The sequence below is a fragment of the Chaetura pelagica genome, unplaced genomic scaffold (assembly GCF_000747805.2).
Source record: "Chaetura pelagica isolate M959 unplaced genomic scaffold, ChaPel_1.0 scaffold116, whole genome shotgun sequence".
NCBI classification, from domain to species: Eukaryota; Metazoa; Chordata; class Aves; order Apodiformes; family Apodidae; genus Chaetura; species Chaetura pelagica.
Window position 1 is genome coordinate 4,069,668 of NW_009953655.1, and position 18,028 is coordinate 4,087,695.

The following is an 18,028-nucleotide window of genomic DNA, read 5'->3' on the forward strand; positions in this document are numbered from 1 at the left end:
TGTGAAAGGAGTCCAAAATTTCAGGCAACATAATCACAAGTTTTCCTAATGTAGTGAGTTTATGTACATCTGCTTAGCACCAGTCACTGACTGTGTGCCTACTCTTAGATTTAAGCTTACACTTTGCCATTTGGCATAATATAACTATGTATACCATGAGCTGTTGTAGCTTAACTGACATCTGGTGACTTTTTAAGGATAGAAGTATGATTATGGGAATAAAAGAGAAAGCCATTAGATTATTGCAGCACCAATTCTATGCATGAAACATCAAAATGAGGTAGTTTCTTCCTCAGATCAAAAGCTCCTATATTTCATATTGTGTGATTTAAAATGTTGGACTTCACAGTAGGAAGCCTTTTAAAAAAAAGGACTAGTGAAAATAAGATTTATAAAAGTGTTTAGAAATATTCCAACAGAAGCTGGATGAGATGATGTACAGGATGGCAATTCCCTATAGAAAGAACAAATATTTTGTTGTAAATATTTTCCAGTTAAAACAGTTAAGATCTTGCATCGTCTTGCTTTTAATTAAGCTCTGCCTACTAATACTGACATGTAGCATGCGTACACTTTAGCAACCTAACTGGTGGTTCGTATTTATACTGTAATTAATGCTGAATATTTATGATATTTGACTTGAGACTGGAAAAGTCAACTTTAATTATATTAATATGTGATTTTACAGGGGCATGGCAAGTCACCAACTTGTGTTGAACTTGTGGACCTGTGTTTGCAAATCCATCTTCTTGGAATTCCTCTACCTACTGATGCTTAAAATTCAGATGCGGTCACTCTGATCAGCAACATACTAAAATTAAAGAAGTAAAATAATAATATGTATTTTCTGTTTTGTTTAGGGTGCAAAATTTGGACATCAAGTGGGATTAAATCAGGCTCCTCCCCCGCGTTCTTCTGTTCGAAGATCATTTGGAAGATCTAAGCGATTTAGTATTACTCGTTCTCTGGATGACCTTGAGGTAATTAACTTTCACTTAGGAGAGAGTGCTAGATTGGAACTTACAGTAGTTAATGCTGATCATTAATGAAAGAAAGTAAGTAATATTTGTCATTTAATACAGTTTTTATATTCCCCTTATATTCTATATTCCCCTGTATATGAGGGGAATACAGACTTCAGGTGTCATCTGGCTTTTTCAATGTTTCTTTAATACTTCATGGTACCAGTGGCCAGTCTTTCTGTGGGGAGTTTTGACTTCTTTTTTACCCATCACATCTGGTCACGTAATACAAAAATATACAGTTTTGCTGATCAGAATGTTCATCATATCTTAGAAATCATTGTATCATGACATCATATAAAATATCAAATGCTTATTTGGGGGCGTAAATTCGTGGCTGGACCAGGCTCTTTATGTAACTTTCTAAGCAAAGTAGCTTACTCAGTATGGAAAAGTTTATTAAAAAAAAAAAAAAAAGTTTATAAAAATACATATACGTCAGCAACTGAGAAATGAGAATTACTAATCAACTTGGTGTTGGTCATGATGATTTTGGATCTTTCTGAGTATAATATAATAATGCTTTTTCACGTCTCGTGTAACATCATCTGATGCTTGGGCTTGAGTGGTCAAACCTTATTGGAGAGATTTTGGCTTTACACCTTATCTGGAAGATTATTTGTTGTTGGAGAAAAACAAAAATATGTGCAGAGCTCTTGGAACAGGAACCATGCAATACATATTCTACTTCTCTTCAGCATGGGAGGGAATGTGGCACACTGATTCCTCTAAATGGGAAGGAGGTGTTTAAAATGCTTTGGAGATGGGAGGATGAAAGAAGGAGGTATTCTGAGTTTCCTGCTGTGGGAAAATGTAGGAAGAACAGCATTTCACTGACTCTGAACTAAAGGAGAGGGGAACTCTGGATTTTTAGGGAACAAAATATATGGAAGGAGCTTGTGACATACTTAGGGAATGCAGGTATGAACTGTACTTATTTCTCAGATGATTTATAGGACATTTTTCATTGTGGTCTATTTCTATCTTGCTGTCTGAAGCTTTTAATTATGATTTTTTTTTCTACTGATGGAAAATACTTTTGCATTTCTTTGCACTCATAACTTTAATATAGTAAGTGCATAACTTCCACGAACAGCAAGATCCTCTGGATAAAGCTGTTTGAGAATCATCTAGCGACATCTTTCTTCATCAGAAAATGGTGATTCTTATAAATGAAAAAAGCTTGCTACTGTATATTACCAGTTGTGACAGAATTTCTGGTCACAGTAGGAGAGAACCCTCTTACAATATCTAGGAGCCTCGTGCTAGTAATTAATGTGCAATAGGACAAAAGTGATTCATACCACATGCTTTCAGATTGAAATTTCATATAAATTTATGTGCACATCTCGTATTTTGAGAGAGTGTTTTAACACCGCAGATATAATTTAACTTCTGTTTTACATTGCATAGCTATAAATGAAAATAGAGCCTTGATACTTTCCGTTAGTTTCAGAAAGATGTCATCATTACTAGCCTAAAAAGTCCATTTTTCTCTTGTTAGGTCTTGGTATTTGTTAGTGTACAATCAAGTAGCAGCAGGAGGAGAGATTGAGAGACTCTGTGTTACCCAATGTCCTAATTGTTAAAGCTGTTCCTTTGGAAGAGGAAATTTATATTCTAGGTCATTATATGAATTTGACAGAGGAACAATCTGTATTAAAATCTGTATTTGGATGAATGCACTTAGTACATGTATCCATTTGGGTATGACCTGCTCTCTGTCTGTGGCTTCTTTTCACTTTGAAACCTCTTTTTCTCCCCCTCTGCATTATACCTTATCTACTAGGAGAAATACCAACCTAGGGAAGAATTAAAAAAAACTTCACAAGTTGAAGAAGAGTGTTGAGCTGTTTAGATTTTAGTTTTAAACTTTAATACTGCTACTGCAGCATTTTTCCCAAGCACTGGTACGCTAGTAGAACACAATGTTATTAGTATGTGTTTAGATTATTTTAGGCCATCTATTTAGAGTTGATGGAAGAGGAAATAACAATACCAGGAAATTCTTAGAGACTCCACCTTTGGAATAATGATCATGAACATATTGCACAGGCTACTCAATTGCTTTTGTGTTCTTTCCAGTTATCTTAGCAGAATGGATAAGGTACTAACCCAAACATGAAGTTAGAAAATTAATATGCTTTTCTGAGCTTGTGGATTTGATTCCTGCTGGCAGCCAACTTTGACTTCTAAGTTGAGCAGTATAAGTAGGTTCTTTTATAGGCGTATGCTGGAAAGTGTTCATTTGCTTATGGGTCTGAAGAAGACTGTATGTGGATTTTTTGTAAAAGTATGAACGTGCTCTCTATTTTGGAGCTGCAGTCTGTAAACTATCAGGCCTCAGTTTTTCTGTCTTCTGCCACAAGGTGGCGGGATTTCTTTGCCTTTAAAAAGAAAATCTATTAGAGAAGAAAACATATCTTTTTATCTGTTATTTTAATAACTAAAACCAATGCTTGTAAGAGAATATTTCACTATTTCTCTTAACTTGTTAGATTATGATTGGCTATACATGCATAGACAAGGTTCTTATAAGCTTAAAATTAGCTGTAAATGCTGCAGTTGCCCCTCAAAGCACTCTCTTACCTGCAGAAGTTGTGTTATACATAGAAGTAAACAGACAACGTTATAGGTTTAACCTCAAGGTGCTATTTTTACCAACAGAAATTGTATACAAGATTATTTTAAATCTGAAGGGATCAAAATAGGATGAGAGTGAAAAATTAATGGATGCAGTTACGCTATGACTATGGCATGGAAAATGTCACACAAAACAGAAAATATACCATTTTATTTCTGAACTGTGGAAATTGTGCTGGTTTGCACCAGGGCTAAACTGAGTTCAGAAAATTAGCATGTCTAGCTTATGTCTTAATTATGTTTCTTTCACAGGAATGTATTTAGAACTTTCTTAAATTACAAGAAATCTGTTTTATTAAGAGCAGGTTCCTATTTTGTATGTAGCAATTAATTTTCCTATGTGAATAATTAGTCATTATGAAATGGTGTCCATTAACAACAATGTTAAAATTCTGAGACTGCCACCAATTTTACTCTGTAGCATGTTTGCTGGTTCATATTTGCAAGATGTAGCTTCAGCTAAATGAGACCTGCCATGGTTTAGTATTATTTAATATCTGAAATAGTGAGAGAGCATGATTCTATCTTCCTACTTTTCTTCTCTGTATATAAGTGCCACTACTCTCATCCTCTTGCACAGTTTTGCCCTGGCAAAGACATTGTTTACAGATTTATAAACACTTTAAAGGTGACTCTGTGAGACTGCAGAGACTTGAACACTGCCTTTGTAAAATTTACATTAAACAAAGCAGTCCTTTTATTCATCAACAATTTTGGAACCAGATTCTGTAACACTTTCAACTGTAGCTCATTCCATTAATTTTTTAATTTTTCTTGGAGTCTGTAAAAATGGGAGACCCTTGCAGTATGCCCTTCAAATCAACAAACTTATGTTCCTCCTCACCAAGGAGAACATTCAAAGCTGTTCTGTTTCTTGAAAATCATTGTGGCACTTGTACTTGTGGTGTTCTCTGTGGTTAAAAACAGGGTAGAATAGTATCATAAGAGGCATAATATCTTAAGCAAACAAGTGCCAAACTTGCTGAGTATTGTTAAATAATATTTTAATGTAGACAACTTTTAGAATTAAAGACTATCTAATTCTTTTAACTAAATATCAGGACAAAAAAAGGTGGCTGTTGCTGCTTTTCTTCCTGTAATTCTGTTTTGGAAACCTTAAAGCTATACGTATGTATGTATATGTACAATATTACGTATTGCATGTAATATGTAGAACGTATATGTAGAATATGTGTACGTATATGTAGAATATTTCTTGGATCCAATTTTTAGAGTTTAGTAATGTTAGCAAAGTTGAAATAGATATTCTTTTTAAAAATTGGTGTGAGGAATTTTGTTGGAATGTTCTATCTTAATTATAACCATTAATAATGCAGTATTATTAGCTGTTATTATAGATAATAATGCTTGATTTTTTTCTGTTTTGTTAATTCCACTGAAGCAACTTTTTTTTGCATTTCATCTGCTAATTGAAAGCATACAACATCTCTTTGGTACGAGGTTTTTATACTAATGAATTGCATGTCTCTGCTGGATATTAGCTTTGGCATCTGTGGGTGGCAAACATCCCTAAATGCTCATTTGACTTAATAATGAGTTTTTAAGTGGGTACCTGTCTTTGTTTGACTGATTTAAATAATCAGACAAAGCTTACACAGGGAGATAATAGCTTATATTAGACCAACTAGTGTACTAGGAAAATGAGACAAGAAGAGTAAACGTGCCCCAAACTTTTCCCACCCTGGTTCATCTAATAAAAAGTATTAACAGTCCCTGCAGAGCTTTGCTGACTTTCTTAGATAATCACCATGGCCACAATGCCACCACACTGGCTTGTATAATCACATTATTTAAATCAGGAGACCTCTTCATTCCCAGCTTATAACTGTGAACTTAAAATTTTAAAATAATGTATATTTTTGTCTTAGGCTTCACCAATTTTTTAAACTATGACAACTTGCCATGGGCTGCCAGTATACATATACATACACCACGTGTGACTTTTAAGTATTGCATATTTTGCATGTATTTTCTCCTAATTTTTATCCAAGATGTAACTGACCAACCAACAGTTTTGCTGTCTGCTTTCATGAAGGTGGAGAAAGGCCAGTAATAAAATGGCATGCAAGAATAAAATCTCCATATGTGTATGTAAAAGGTAGATGCACTTTTAGCATATTAATAATAGAGTTCTCAAAGGGCTACTCCTGTGAACAGTTTTAAGTTAAACTGCTAACACATTTCAGCCCCTAACACTGATGTTTAGGAAGCCTCTTAAATCTGTGATTGCAACGTAGGTTCTTTATTTCTCTTTTCCCTTTGCTAGAACCTGTCTGGTGTTGCTGGGTGGAGCAGCAGTCACTGACAGATCCTGTTCCTTGGAGTGTGTCACCACAGCTCAGCTTTTAAACCAGTGCAAAGCATAAGATGTGTGCTTAGTGCTTTACAGTCCCTTGCTATGACAGCTCAAACCCTCTTCCTGAACTATAATAAATAGCTTTAAATAGTGTAAATTAGTCATGACATCAAACATTGCTTTCTTTACCTTGAATTGCTGTCGTATATGTAGTCATGGAGGTGATCAGTAAGGCTTTGAAAGCACCCTGTGTTTTCCACTCAGACATTCTCCTGCTCTGTGCAGACCTTTGACAGGAGCAGACCTGGCTGGAGTTGTTACCTGCTGTGCTGCAGAGTGGCTGCACCTCTCTGCTGGTAAATTAAACAGTGCTGGGACATGGGGGCAGGCAGAGGATGGCAGTCTCTGTACTGTCACTTTGTTAGAGGTGTCATTTATGTGGCTTCGTCACAGAGATGGTTTAGAAATTAGCTCTAATAGCTGTCACCACTGTGCCCAGCAGGCAGTTTGGATGCAACCAACTTGATGTCTTTAGGTTAGGAGATCTGGGTGGTATGAGAGTGGCCAGGAAGCACCAGCTGCCTTTGGAACTACACTGCAGCTTATGGCACTACAGATAACACAGATATAGCAAGTATGTCTGTAGGTTACCATCTCATTTTGGATGATGCCTATGTTAACTCTTAGATGTGGTGTTTTTGTGGGTTGGGTTTTTTTTTTCCCCATCATCATTCTTAGTATGACTTAAAGACTTTCAAGAGCATATTTTTTTCACATTTGGTTATATAGACTGCACCATGAAGAATTTCAGACTCTTTTCAGCATACTCTAGAGGATCTCCTTCAGGCTTTTACTTTGGCATCTGTGATCTTACCAAGTACTTCAGTTACATTGATTATTACTCCCTGAAAAGCAAAAACATCATGCTAGTGGTAAATATTTATTATTTTTTTTCTGCGGATTGTGCACTAACATTAATGTTTAGTCTTTGCTGGTATTTTATACTGTACCACAATTTTTAAAAGCTTACCAATATATGTGCTTAAGTTGTCCTTACATTTATGGACTTTATCATGGAAAGTTCTTATGCTCTTCACAGTTCTGTAAAGTATCCGACAAAGGTGAGTTGGTCATCAGAAGGGTATAGTTGTGTAACCTCTTCATCTTGGAGATACTGATTTCTAGATACAATCCAGAATGTTAAAACTGTGATTTTTTTTCCAGACACTGAGGTTAGTGGGATTTGCTTCCTATTAGTGGAGTTGGTAAAATGACCATACTAGTGTGATTTTACTTCTTACTATTTTCTCCTGCTTTTGGGTTATTGTCTTAATTTCAGATTCTGGAGAAATTTGCCATGTAAATTTGCATGTAAAAGGTGGAGTTGGCAGAGAATGTGCTGATATCTGGATCCCATCTGTACTTTCTTTGTGAGGTGCATATGGCAGTGTTCATTCTGTACTTTGGTGGCTCAGAAGAAACCAACAGTTTTAAGGCAGTACATTAGCTTACTGCACTGGGGTATGTTACTGAAACCCAAAATTATTTGCTGCTTAAGGCTAGTCTTTACTTCAGTTTCTTATGTTACACTTTTTGTTTCAAGAGCATCTTTTAGGGCTCCTTTCAAGAAGGTGAGAAGTGAGATGAAGTTACTCAAGGTAATAAGGACAAGAGCAATCTCTGAAGATGAGAGCTGGCTGCTTTATAAGACTGAATGACTGAACAACAAAATGACAGAGGAAAATGTATGCAGATAAATGTAAACTAATGCAAATGAGGCAAAATAGCTTTAGCTTCATAGATCAAATTGTGTATATGTCTCTGAGCTGAATTTCTTCTCAGAAGTGAGGTCTGAGTTACAAAGGACAGTTGCATGAAAACATCAGCTCAGTACAGTAGCAATGAAACAAAGTCCTGCATTGTGATTTATTAGGGAAGGAATAGATGGGGGGAAAAAAAAGCACATAATGATTCCATTGTATACATCCATGATTTGCCCACACCTGGGCTTTTTCTTTCAAAAATGTTTTATTAGAAGTAGAAAAGGTTCAGGAAGGCGTAAGAAAGAGTACAAAGTCATGGGTGGCCCAGAAAAAGTAGCTGGGATTGATTGCTCACTGTCTCCTTCAGGACAAGAAGTTGGCACCATTAATTAAAGGTAGTTGGAGCTGGGAGCAAAACAAACAGAAGAACACAATTGTTCATGCAGGAGGTGAGTAGGTCTGTGGGACGCCTCACCACTGAGTGCTGTGGCTGCAAGAAATTTGCATGTCCTGAGGGGAAAGTGGACATGTATTTAGGAAAGAGAGCCACTGGGGATTATTAAGGAGACAAGCCACACCAGGTTCAGGAAAACTCCACAACTGAAATACCTAGAGTCTGAGAGAATGTAATCTGGGAAATGTCCTACACGTTGCCCTGTGCTACTCATTGGTAGATAGCTATGTGTGGCCACACTGGAAACATAATACTGGGTTTGATGAACACATGTTCTGAACTGGTTATGTTTTTAGACTTCAGGATTGGCATTGCTTCTCTGTAACTGTAGGATTATGGTTTATACTCTTGGCACAGGAGGCTGCATTATCTTTCACGTGGCAGAAACGTGTTTGTAAAGTAAGGGGTTTGCTGACTTTAGCATCTCCTAGTGCAGCATAACTTCTGTGGGCTCTGGGAGCATTTACTGTTTGTGCTGTCTGAGGGAGAGGGCACCTGCAGCTTTCCTGGTTAGAGCTCCTGCTGCAAAACAGATTGTCTCTGCGGTTCCTGGGTGGGAATGAGGAACTGGGTGACTGGTTTCCTGCCTCTCTGTTCCTGCCCTCCCTCGACTGCTCTTCCTGTTACTTATAATCTCTTTTTTGTTGTGTCCCGTGCTATTGAGGCTAAGGAGGGATGTTTGCTCTGTGAGATGGGGTTCATTTTAGGGAATGAATTAAGGCTTTATTGAATGAATTGAACTGGTATTTCTTGAGCTTAATCACATAATAGACGTGGCACAAATTATAGCACTGTAGCTATCTGTAAATTGTTTCTGACCTTGTCTCCATGCTTAAGCTGCTGGGATGTTGGCTTGGAGTTAGTATAGTATAATTTTCACTGTCCTCAAGGATTTATCGGTCCGGGGAGGTTTGAGAAAACAAACAAACAAAAAGTCACCTGCAGAGCTTCCCATAGGTAAGCTACTGCTTTTTATTCAATATGTAATAGTCAAAACATTTCATCTGTTATTCTGATACCTAAAAAAATACAGTAAAAATTCCATCTACTTCCCTCTGAACCGAGGAACTGCAGAGGGATGGTATTTAAGTGTTATCTGTTGGGCGGAAAGTGCATGCATTTCTTTCTGAAAATACACAGATATTGCAGTTCTCGGTGGAGGGTAGGTGTGGTATTGAAAATTATGAGAATAATGTTTCACTTGGAATGCAGTCCTTGTAAATGCCAATGCCCTGCTTCCTCAAAAGAACACGGAGCCTTTTGGTAGATTGAGATAGATTGCATAATATGCATACATGTGATTGTAATCATAGAGACACGTACCTACATGCCAGAAACTGAAAGAAATCTGCTGTGAGTCTTACAAATTTTAACTTTTTTTTTTTTTTTTTTTTTTTAAGTATATTGAGATTATATTTTAGGTATTTTTAATAGGGATTGATGATTTTGATAATTCAGATAATATGCTCATCAAAGGGGAATGTATTAAGAAAGAGAATACTTTGGAGGAGAAAATGAAGTTGACTCAATGTTTAAACAAGTTTGGACAAACACGTAAGACAGAGAGTCCTGTAGGCCTTACTGAATGCATTTTACATTAACAGAGCAGCGTGCTGTTGTCTTTACAGAAGCTTTATTGTTGCACAGGACCTGCCTAAACACCATTTTAAAAGCTGCCTGTTCCCTTTGATGAGTAGATACAGAACCAGCACTGAGGGCGGAGAATGTGCTGGGGAGGGAGGAGAATGGGAGAGGTGTTGATAGGGCAGCAGACAGAGAAGCCTCATTTTTTTACTGGACTCTGGAAGAAGTAAATATGTGTTCAGAAAGAGCAAAATTAAGCTGAGGGGACTGCTTTTTAACAATGAGCTATTAAACTATTCATACATGGAGAAAACTTTTACTGATAGTCAAGTGTCTGTAAGTATAAAGTTTTGTTTGTCTAAAGCGAACAGAAAACAGGAATATGGTTTAATGAGTAGTCTTCTGAGATAGGAAATCTTGCAGTGAAATATGATAAATAATGCTTCTAAGGATTCAATGAGGTTTTAAAGAGACAAAGTTTGTAAGTATGAGTATTTAAGTTGACTTCCTATATAAGCTCTATTACGAAATTAAGAATACACCATTTTTATAGATATGTTTTATATCTCTTTAGCATTGTATTGTTTTTAAAATGTGGAGCGAGTATAGTAGATATGCTATATTTAGTTTCTTATAAATCTTTTGTTAATTTGCCCTATACTTACACGTGGTTTCCATAAAGCAAGGATGTCATGTTAAAGTTTTAAGTTACCTTCCAATTGTTACAATGTTTTTTTAAGGTGTGCAGCTACAGTATTTTTTTCTTCCAGCTGGATTTTCATCCCATAAAACAAAATCCAGATGGTATGAGTTATTAAAATAACTGAAAATAAATGAAAAGTATTTATAGAATATAAGGTATTCTAAAATATAAAGACTTTAGACCAGTTTTAGCTTCTTGTTGCTCAGAAAACACATATTTTGTAAGTAAAAGTCTGAGGTGTGTTACTGAATTTGACATGATAGTCTTATTCTTTTTGTCTCTCTATAGCAGAATAAAATTATCTTTAATGCTGAAAGTACAGCAGGAAAACTATCAGTTTTTAAAATGAAAAGGGAAATCAGCAATTGCAAGGCTGAGGAAGATATAAATGCATTGTTTACTTAAAAATGAGTAGTCTTCATGGTCAGTTTTACATTGATTTTCTCAAAATCTATTGATACTTAGAGGTTTCATGTGCAGTAAGAGGAAGTTCAGAAGCGGCTTGATGTGTTTCAGTGATCTGTCACTTAATCATATCCTCCTTAATATGTAATTTACTATTGGGCTGCAAGTCAATTTCCGTCTGGATGTGCAAGTTATGCTGTTTCTGCATGTTTTTATTAGGGGAGAGAATTCAGTTGTCTTAAAATGTTGAGCAACAGAGGAAAAATATTGCAATTATTTTAAAATATTTTTGAACAAGTGTATTTTATATTATCAGTTTACAGTCAAGCTCTACAGAAGCATTTTCAAAGTTTACAATATGGCTTTCAAAATCACCTATTTGCTTCTAGAGTAGATTTCTGGATGGCAATTCTTCCGGAACTTCACACTTCAAAATGTGTACATGAGCCTCAGGAGTGTTGGCAGACAGCAGAGGGCACTCAGAACAGCAGTTTGCATCGAGTCCCTTACTTCACTGAATTTATCATATGGGAGCTCTTGGTATTTGTCAGGGCAGCTTGTATTTCAGTTATTCATACACGAACAAATTCCAAATAGTTTGGCTTGAAGTATTTTTTTGTTAATATAGCCGTGGAATAGGAAGGACTTCTATCTTTAAAACTGATAGAGGGAAGCCACAATGTTGTGAATATTTCTTAATCTAGTCAGTAGCATTTAAGGGGCCTATTTCATAGAATCATAGAATGGTTTGGATTGGAAGGGAGCTTAAAGACCATCTACTTCCAATCCCCTTGCATGGGCAGGGACACCTCCCACTAGACCACGTTAGTCAAAGTTCGATCTAACCTGCCCTTGAACAGTTCCAGGGTATGTGGCAGCCACAGGAAAAAAAATAGTTGTGTTTTATAGCAGAGTTTTATTAATTTATGTATAGGCATTGATACTCCTGCTTTTTGTATCAGTAGCCAGGGTTAGTTACCTAAATCATATTCTGAATAGATTATAGTTATCTCTGGCTTTCATGCAAGTAGTTGTTACTTTCTTTAATACAAGCATAAAAAACCATACTTGATGAGATTTAAGATTTTTGGTGGTGCATTCTGCCAAGGTCAAATTTACTCTAGGAGTTTTTGTGACTAGGAGCTGATCCAGGGGATTGCTTCCTTCTAGTTGCCTGTGGTTTTTGTGTGTTTTCTTTCAGGAATCAGGGATATATTAAATCCTATTCATCTTTTGACAAGTTAAAACTTATCCAGGCTTCCTGTAATTCTGTCTTTCTTTTCAGCCTTTTCTGCTCTGAAATCAAATGTATAAAAGAAAGTAAGAGCAGGAAGTAGAGGGGAGGGTAGAAGAGAAAATCAACCAAACCTGGGGTGTCTACCCCTTCCCACAGTTTAACTTCTAGGCAGATGGATGTGGGTTTGCAAATGTCATCTTTGGAGTATCTGAATAAGGTTTTTAAAGCTGTTGTGTAGTATTTTAACACTTACCATTAATAGCTTTGCAAATTAACATTCCTTCTGCTTTTGACCTTTGAACTTTGAGTTGCTTGCCTAGTTTACAAATATGGTGCACAAAATCACAACATTTTGTATCTGGCAGCTGCTGAAATAGCCTGTGAAAATGTACAGGGATATGATTTTTTTAAAGGGTTTTCAGAGTCACAGGACATTTCATAGCCATTATCATTAACTGGTACTGTCTAACTTCAAGAGCTTATTTGCAGTGCTAGTAGAGTCACTGTATGGAAAAAATGTGGATGTGCAATGCTGAGTTCCATGAAATAAAATCAACTGCTCTAAAAGTCTGTTTAAACTAAGGGATTATTAGGTTTATAAGACCAAGTATGAGTGCCTAGGATGTATAAAGCATTGTCCACACACACTGTTCCCAACATCATTCACTATGCACACTCTGGCGGTGCTAGTCTTGCAGCTACATCCTATTGCATGTGAGGTTATTTTTCTTCTAATCATTCCTGTGTTCTTGTAGGAGAAAAACACACCTATTTTAACTATGCCGATACATTTGGTCTTTCTAGCTTCTAAAGAACTTAGGTTGAGCGTTAAGTAAACACTATTGATAAAAGCCCTTTTTTGTGTTACCCCAAAGGGGTGTTCACAGGAAAGCTCTCTAGGCATTTCTTATCAGTTTTGGCTTTTTACTTATCCAGTGTTAAGGATTATTATGTACCTGATCACCTGCATATTTCTAATGTTATTGCTGTTTGTTTTCTTAAGGTATTGACAGTGAAAATACATTCTGCATCCCACTGGGCTTAGTGTCAAGCGATACACAGCCTTTAAAAAGCTCTGGCATTTTTTCTTCCTAGAATTATAATTTTTAATACCTATCCACATGTAGTATCACTGTTCTGCTGTGCAACTACCATAGGGAATATGCTTCTTAAGTTCTAGAATAAAGCAGGGTCTTAATTTGTAACTGTCTTCCCACCTATTTGTTTCCATTGCACTTCGTGGAATACTTGCAGAAGACATCATTCTCAAGCACAGTGGAGTGCCTATTCAAGCAACTAAACAATCATAAAATGAACTGTGTCTATTGCAACAATTTGCTTGTGTCTCTGAAATGCCTATTAAAGGATGGTTCCTCCATTTCAATCTGCAGTTAGGTCAAAATTTCTTCTCTAATAATTCTAAATCAAGAAGATTGAGTTTTTCGGTTAACCAAGTCTCTTCATCCTAAACCTGAAAATGGGAAGATGTGCAGACTTGGACTGTCTTTTGCAAACCAATGTTGTGAGATCTTGAGTAAAAGATTTTTTTTTCCCCACTCATTGTCTCTCTGTATAAGTTCAGAGTAATATTTGCCTTCTTCATAAGGTTTTTATACCAGGGGCTCAACCTAGGAACTCTAAGGATGTAGAGGATTTCACATGCCGAATTAAACAAGGGAGAGGGTTCCTCTTTTCTAAACTACTACTAGCAAGTCCACCTTGGCTTTAAGGACATCCCACTAGCATAAAAGTGCCCACTAATCAATCTTTTCTGGTTTGCAATTCTGTTTTTAGCAGAAAATTGTATTCTGCTTGCTTAAAAAAAAAGATCAGCAATGAATGTTGTAGATCCTAATGCTATTTACTTGGGAACAGCAGCAAACTTCATGAAATCCTACACTTTCCATATAGAATCTCCTGAAGACACTGCTGTCACAGGCAAGCTAACAGCACTTCCCTCTTAAATTACAAGTAGCCTATTTTGCTCTCTCTTCCCAAGGTGCTATGCACAGAACTGTCTTGACATCAGTTAAGTGCAGGCTCAGGTAGTGAGGAAGAAAGGGCAGAATATCAGTTGGTTTCTGAAAGGGGAATTTTATCTTTAGTGGGTATGTGCTGCTCTGAGGTTGAACTGAATATGCCAAATTTCCTTGTACTGCAGATTTTTACAGGCAGTTTATAGTGTCAACCACTGAAAAGTTAAGCAGGATAGAGTCTTTGAAGTCCTACTTTATTCTGGCTTGTGTTATGTAAACCTCTGAAAATAGTGGTTTACTGTGTAAATGTTTCTATAACTAATGTTAGGGGGATTAACTAATGTTTTTCTGAAAACTGTCTTGGAAATCTGTTTTATTGAATACAGGACTATCACACAATTCAACATCGTTTTATTTTCCTGATTTGTTCTAGGAAATGTTCTGAAATACAATCAGCATAATTTATATAAAATGATCTAGCTTTTCTGGTGAGAGATAATTGAGATCTAATCTGAATCCCTGACGAACCACAGCTTCCTGCATTGGCCTGTTGCTATGGGTAACATAAAGGGAGTAAAATAGAACTTCATACGAAATGCCTTTAAACTTTACTGGCATGTACAGGCATGGAGCAGGGTTGAAATTTTAGTTTAATCTTTGAGAAGCTGATGTGTTAAGGAAATGCTTTTTCCATATTAAGTGAAGATGAATTTAGGAAGAGTGCTGTTAGGAAAAATAACTGCTGTTTCTTATGAAGAGCGGGTAAGTGATATGAATTATATTTAGCTAAGGCAAGGCATTGTTGCAGTGAGAAATTAGAAGAGGCTATTGTTACTGGCACAAAATTAAGAGAAGAATGTTACCATCTTCAAAATGTTTTTTGCTTATCCTTTAAGCTTTTTTACTGTAGAATATTTGAGTTAAAATTCCTTTGTAAGTGCAACCACTGGATTTTATTATCAGAGAGGAGTAAAGAGAATCTTATTGTACTGACTAGCATTCAGATTTTGAGGTGTATGTATGAGCTGTGATCAATATGTATAAAAATGAGTGTTTTAATCTGTGCCTATTTTTTTAATTCTGTACAGTGTATATGCTTTCTGTACCAGTCTATCAAAATCATATCTCTAAGTAAAACAGTATATATATTTTTATATATCTTTATCAAAATAATTTTAAGAATGGATTTGACATTCAAGCTACTGTACTAAGATTGATTTTGTTTGGGATAAACAGTTGAACATTTATTTTTTAAAGGAATCCCAAATGTTGTATAATTTATTGTTCATATATTGCTTCTTATGAATTCAAATATTTGAAAAATATATTTAACTGTTAGAGAAGAATGTATTCAGTGAAGTTATTGCATAGTAGTTGTACTGTATTTTTTCCTCGGGAATTGTTATCTATCATACTTTTCTGTTAACTATTATCAATGCACTTATTTGTTGCCAGAGGGAACTGAAAAGACAAATTATGTAATAGTTCTCCTCTAAGTGGCATTCTTGAGGGGACATTCTTTTTATATAGAATCAAATTAATTGCAGTAATATTTTGAACTTTAAGTGATAAATACTTTGAGATTATTTATTAGAAGGGAAATCTAGCAATAATTTATAAGTAATAGGACTTTCTTTTTTTATTTAAAATGTTAAAAAACTGTTTATCGTATTTTGAGACCTGATGTCCCTCCCAGAGATCATTCGAGTCCATGGCATTTGTACAATGTTAAAGCTGTAATGCATTTAAAAGGATAAAAATCCCAGGTCTGTAATGTAAGTCCTGGAGTAAAGTGACTGAAGATCTAGGGACTCGCTTGTAATTCCTACCTTGGCAAAAGGAGAAGTTGCTTCAGGTGATTCAGTGAGGAGTTTGAACAAAGCTAGGTGCAAGAAGGCAGTCGACTGAGTGATAGGCTTTCCCTGAGCTAAATGACAGTATTTTATAAAAGCTGGCTATTTTATTTCATTCTAGTGCTTCAACTCTTAAAGAACAGGTTTCCCAAACTTGTTTCATATATTGACATCATATGAGAAAATCAATTTGGAGGGTGTGTGAAGCTAGGTATGCTATTCCAAGCTGTGGAAAGCTTAATTAGAGGGGATTTTGTAAAAGACTGTGTAGTATAATCCTGTACTAGGTAAGTCTAATGAATTCTGAAGGCAGCAGTCAGAGACTTGTTTGAGTGCAGGAAAAAGTCAGTGCCTGTATTGGAAGAAAGTGTGCTTTAGAAAGGACACAGAGAGAGGTAATTTTTAATCCCTTTTTCTCTGAATCTTTCTGGATGCCCAGGAAAGAAAGAAAACATTTCTCTTTAGTCTGTGATTTTGTTGTTGGTAAGGTAGAATAGAGGAATACTTTTTCAGTTTGCTTATATATTATATCCTTCCACATCTCTGAAGGAGCTGGAAATATATATGACTTTTTTGACTCAGGAAGGCACTCGCCCACATTCTATTAGCAGAGGTGATTTCATGTTGCTCAATTTATTGCTCAGGCCTGGCATTCCCTATTATGTGTCACTCCTACTATCCTGGTCTTTCCCTTTGTTCTTCTCAAGTACTTGAGCATGACTTTGACTTGAGTGACAAATTTTAAGGTGGAGAAAAAGGATTTCTTTGTATTTTCTTACCGGAGTAGTCTGTATACATGGATTTATTTGCTCAGAATAGTGTCTGGAAAATGAGTAGGGTATTTGGGAGGTTTCTACATCACAGTTTTGTGGCAGACTTTGACAGCACTTAATTTCCTGGGACCTGACCCATGTAAAATGGAACACGTAAAATGGAGCAAAGTACGTTTTCTGGATAAGTGTTTCTGTCAGCTGAGAAATGTCATCAGACTAGTTTCATGTAGTGGTGCACACATCTGGCAGGTTATAAATCATAAAAGCTAACAGATAGAGGTTGTTTCATTGTTAAGAATTACTCTCCTTTATGCCCCGTCTCTCTTTTTACCCTGTTATTGGTGCAGGATGCTCTGCTGTCTACTTCTGTTCTGGAACAAAAAGTCTATGCACTCACAAAGTAGTTTTCTTCCTGTTAATTAGTGTAAGCTAATACTCTTTTAGGTTTGGCACAAGGAAATCCTGAAACTACATCAAAAAACTCATGGGCCCTTCTGGTTTTTCCACCTAGCAAAGAAAAATGATACAAAGAGAAATTTTACATGTTTTCTCTTAATCAGAACTTTGTGCTATCTAATATATGCTGAAGCAGTTGCCAGTTTACAGAGACCTAGAACATCATCCGTGGTGTATGATAGCTGGGAAGCCACTGTTCAGCTTGCTGGCCCAGGCACTGGGCTCCTCACCTAGATCAGAGGCATCCAGATGTTGCCCTGCAGTCTAGGGCAGAGAGTAGCATCCTTCACCTCTGTGGGGTGGGTGTACCAATGTGCCTCAGCTGCTAATCCAGCTAGATGAGCAAGCAGAGTTCCCATGAACAGATATACTGCAAGACATTAGTTTTCTTAAACTAGATTTATTTATTATTTTGGTAATTTGTTACCATCAGACTCCTGGCATATACCGTGGGTTTTTCCTAAACCTATTTGGAAGTCAGAGTAATTTGAAGAACTAATTTCAGTTCTTATCTGGTTGTGAAAGATTTGAGGGTTGTATACAATTAGATTTTATCTCTGGGTGATAGTTCATATGTACATTCACCAAATGAGTATGTGTGTCCTATCATTTGGAATGACATAGTTAAATAGTTTTTTTTCTCAAATCTTCACATTAGTCCTAACTGGCACAGGGTCAAGCCTTATCCTTCCTCATCTTTCAGAAGTGGCTGTGGGAACTGTTTGATTTTATAGCTTTTTAATGAGTTTGTTTTATTAATAGGTAGTTCTTAATACATATGTAAGGTTAAATTCATCAAAGAATCAAACTTTCTATGTGTAATGGTTCAAATTCTATCCTGA

The 18,028-nt window shown here is 36.2% G+C and overlaps 1 protein-coding gene across 1 annotated transcript in view; it reads left to right on the top strand.

The window, feature by feature from the left end:
• RGS12 (regulator of G-protein signaling 12) overlaps positions 1 to 18,028 on the top strand; it is an 80,611-nt gene that overhangs the window by 14,929 nt on the left and 47,654 nt on the right. The window contains exon 2 of the mRNA XM_010000270.1: positions 861 to 980. Coding sequence (XP_009998572.1) covers positions 861 to 980 — 120 coding nt within the window. The remainder of the gene's footprint in view (positions 1 to 860; positions 981 to 18,028) is intronic.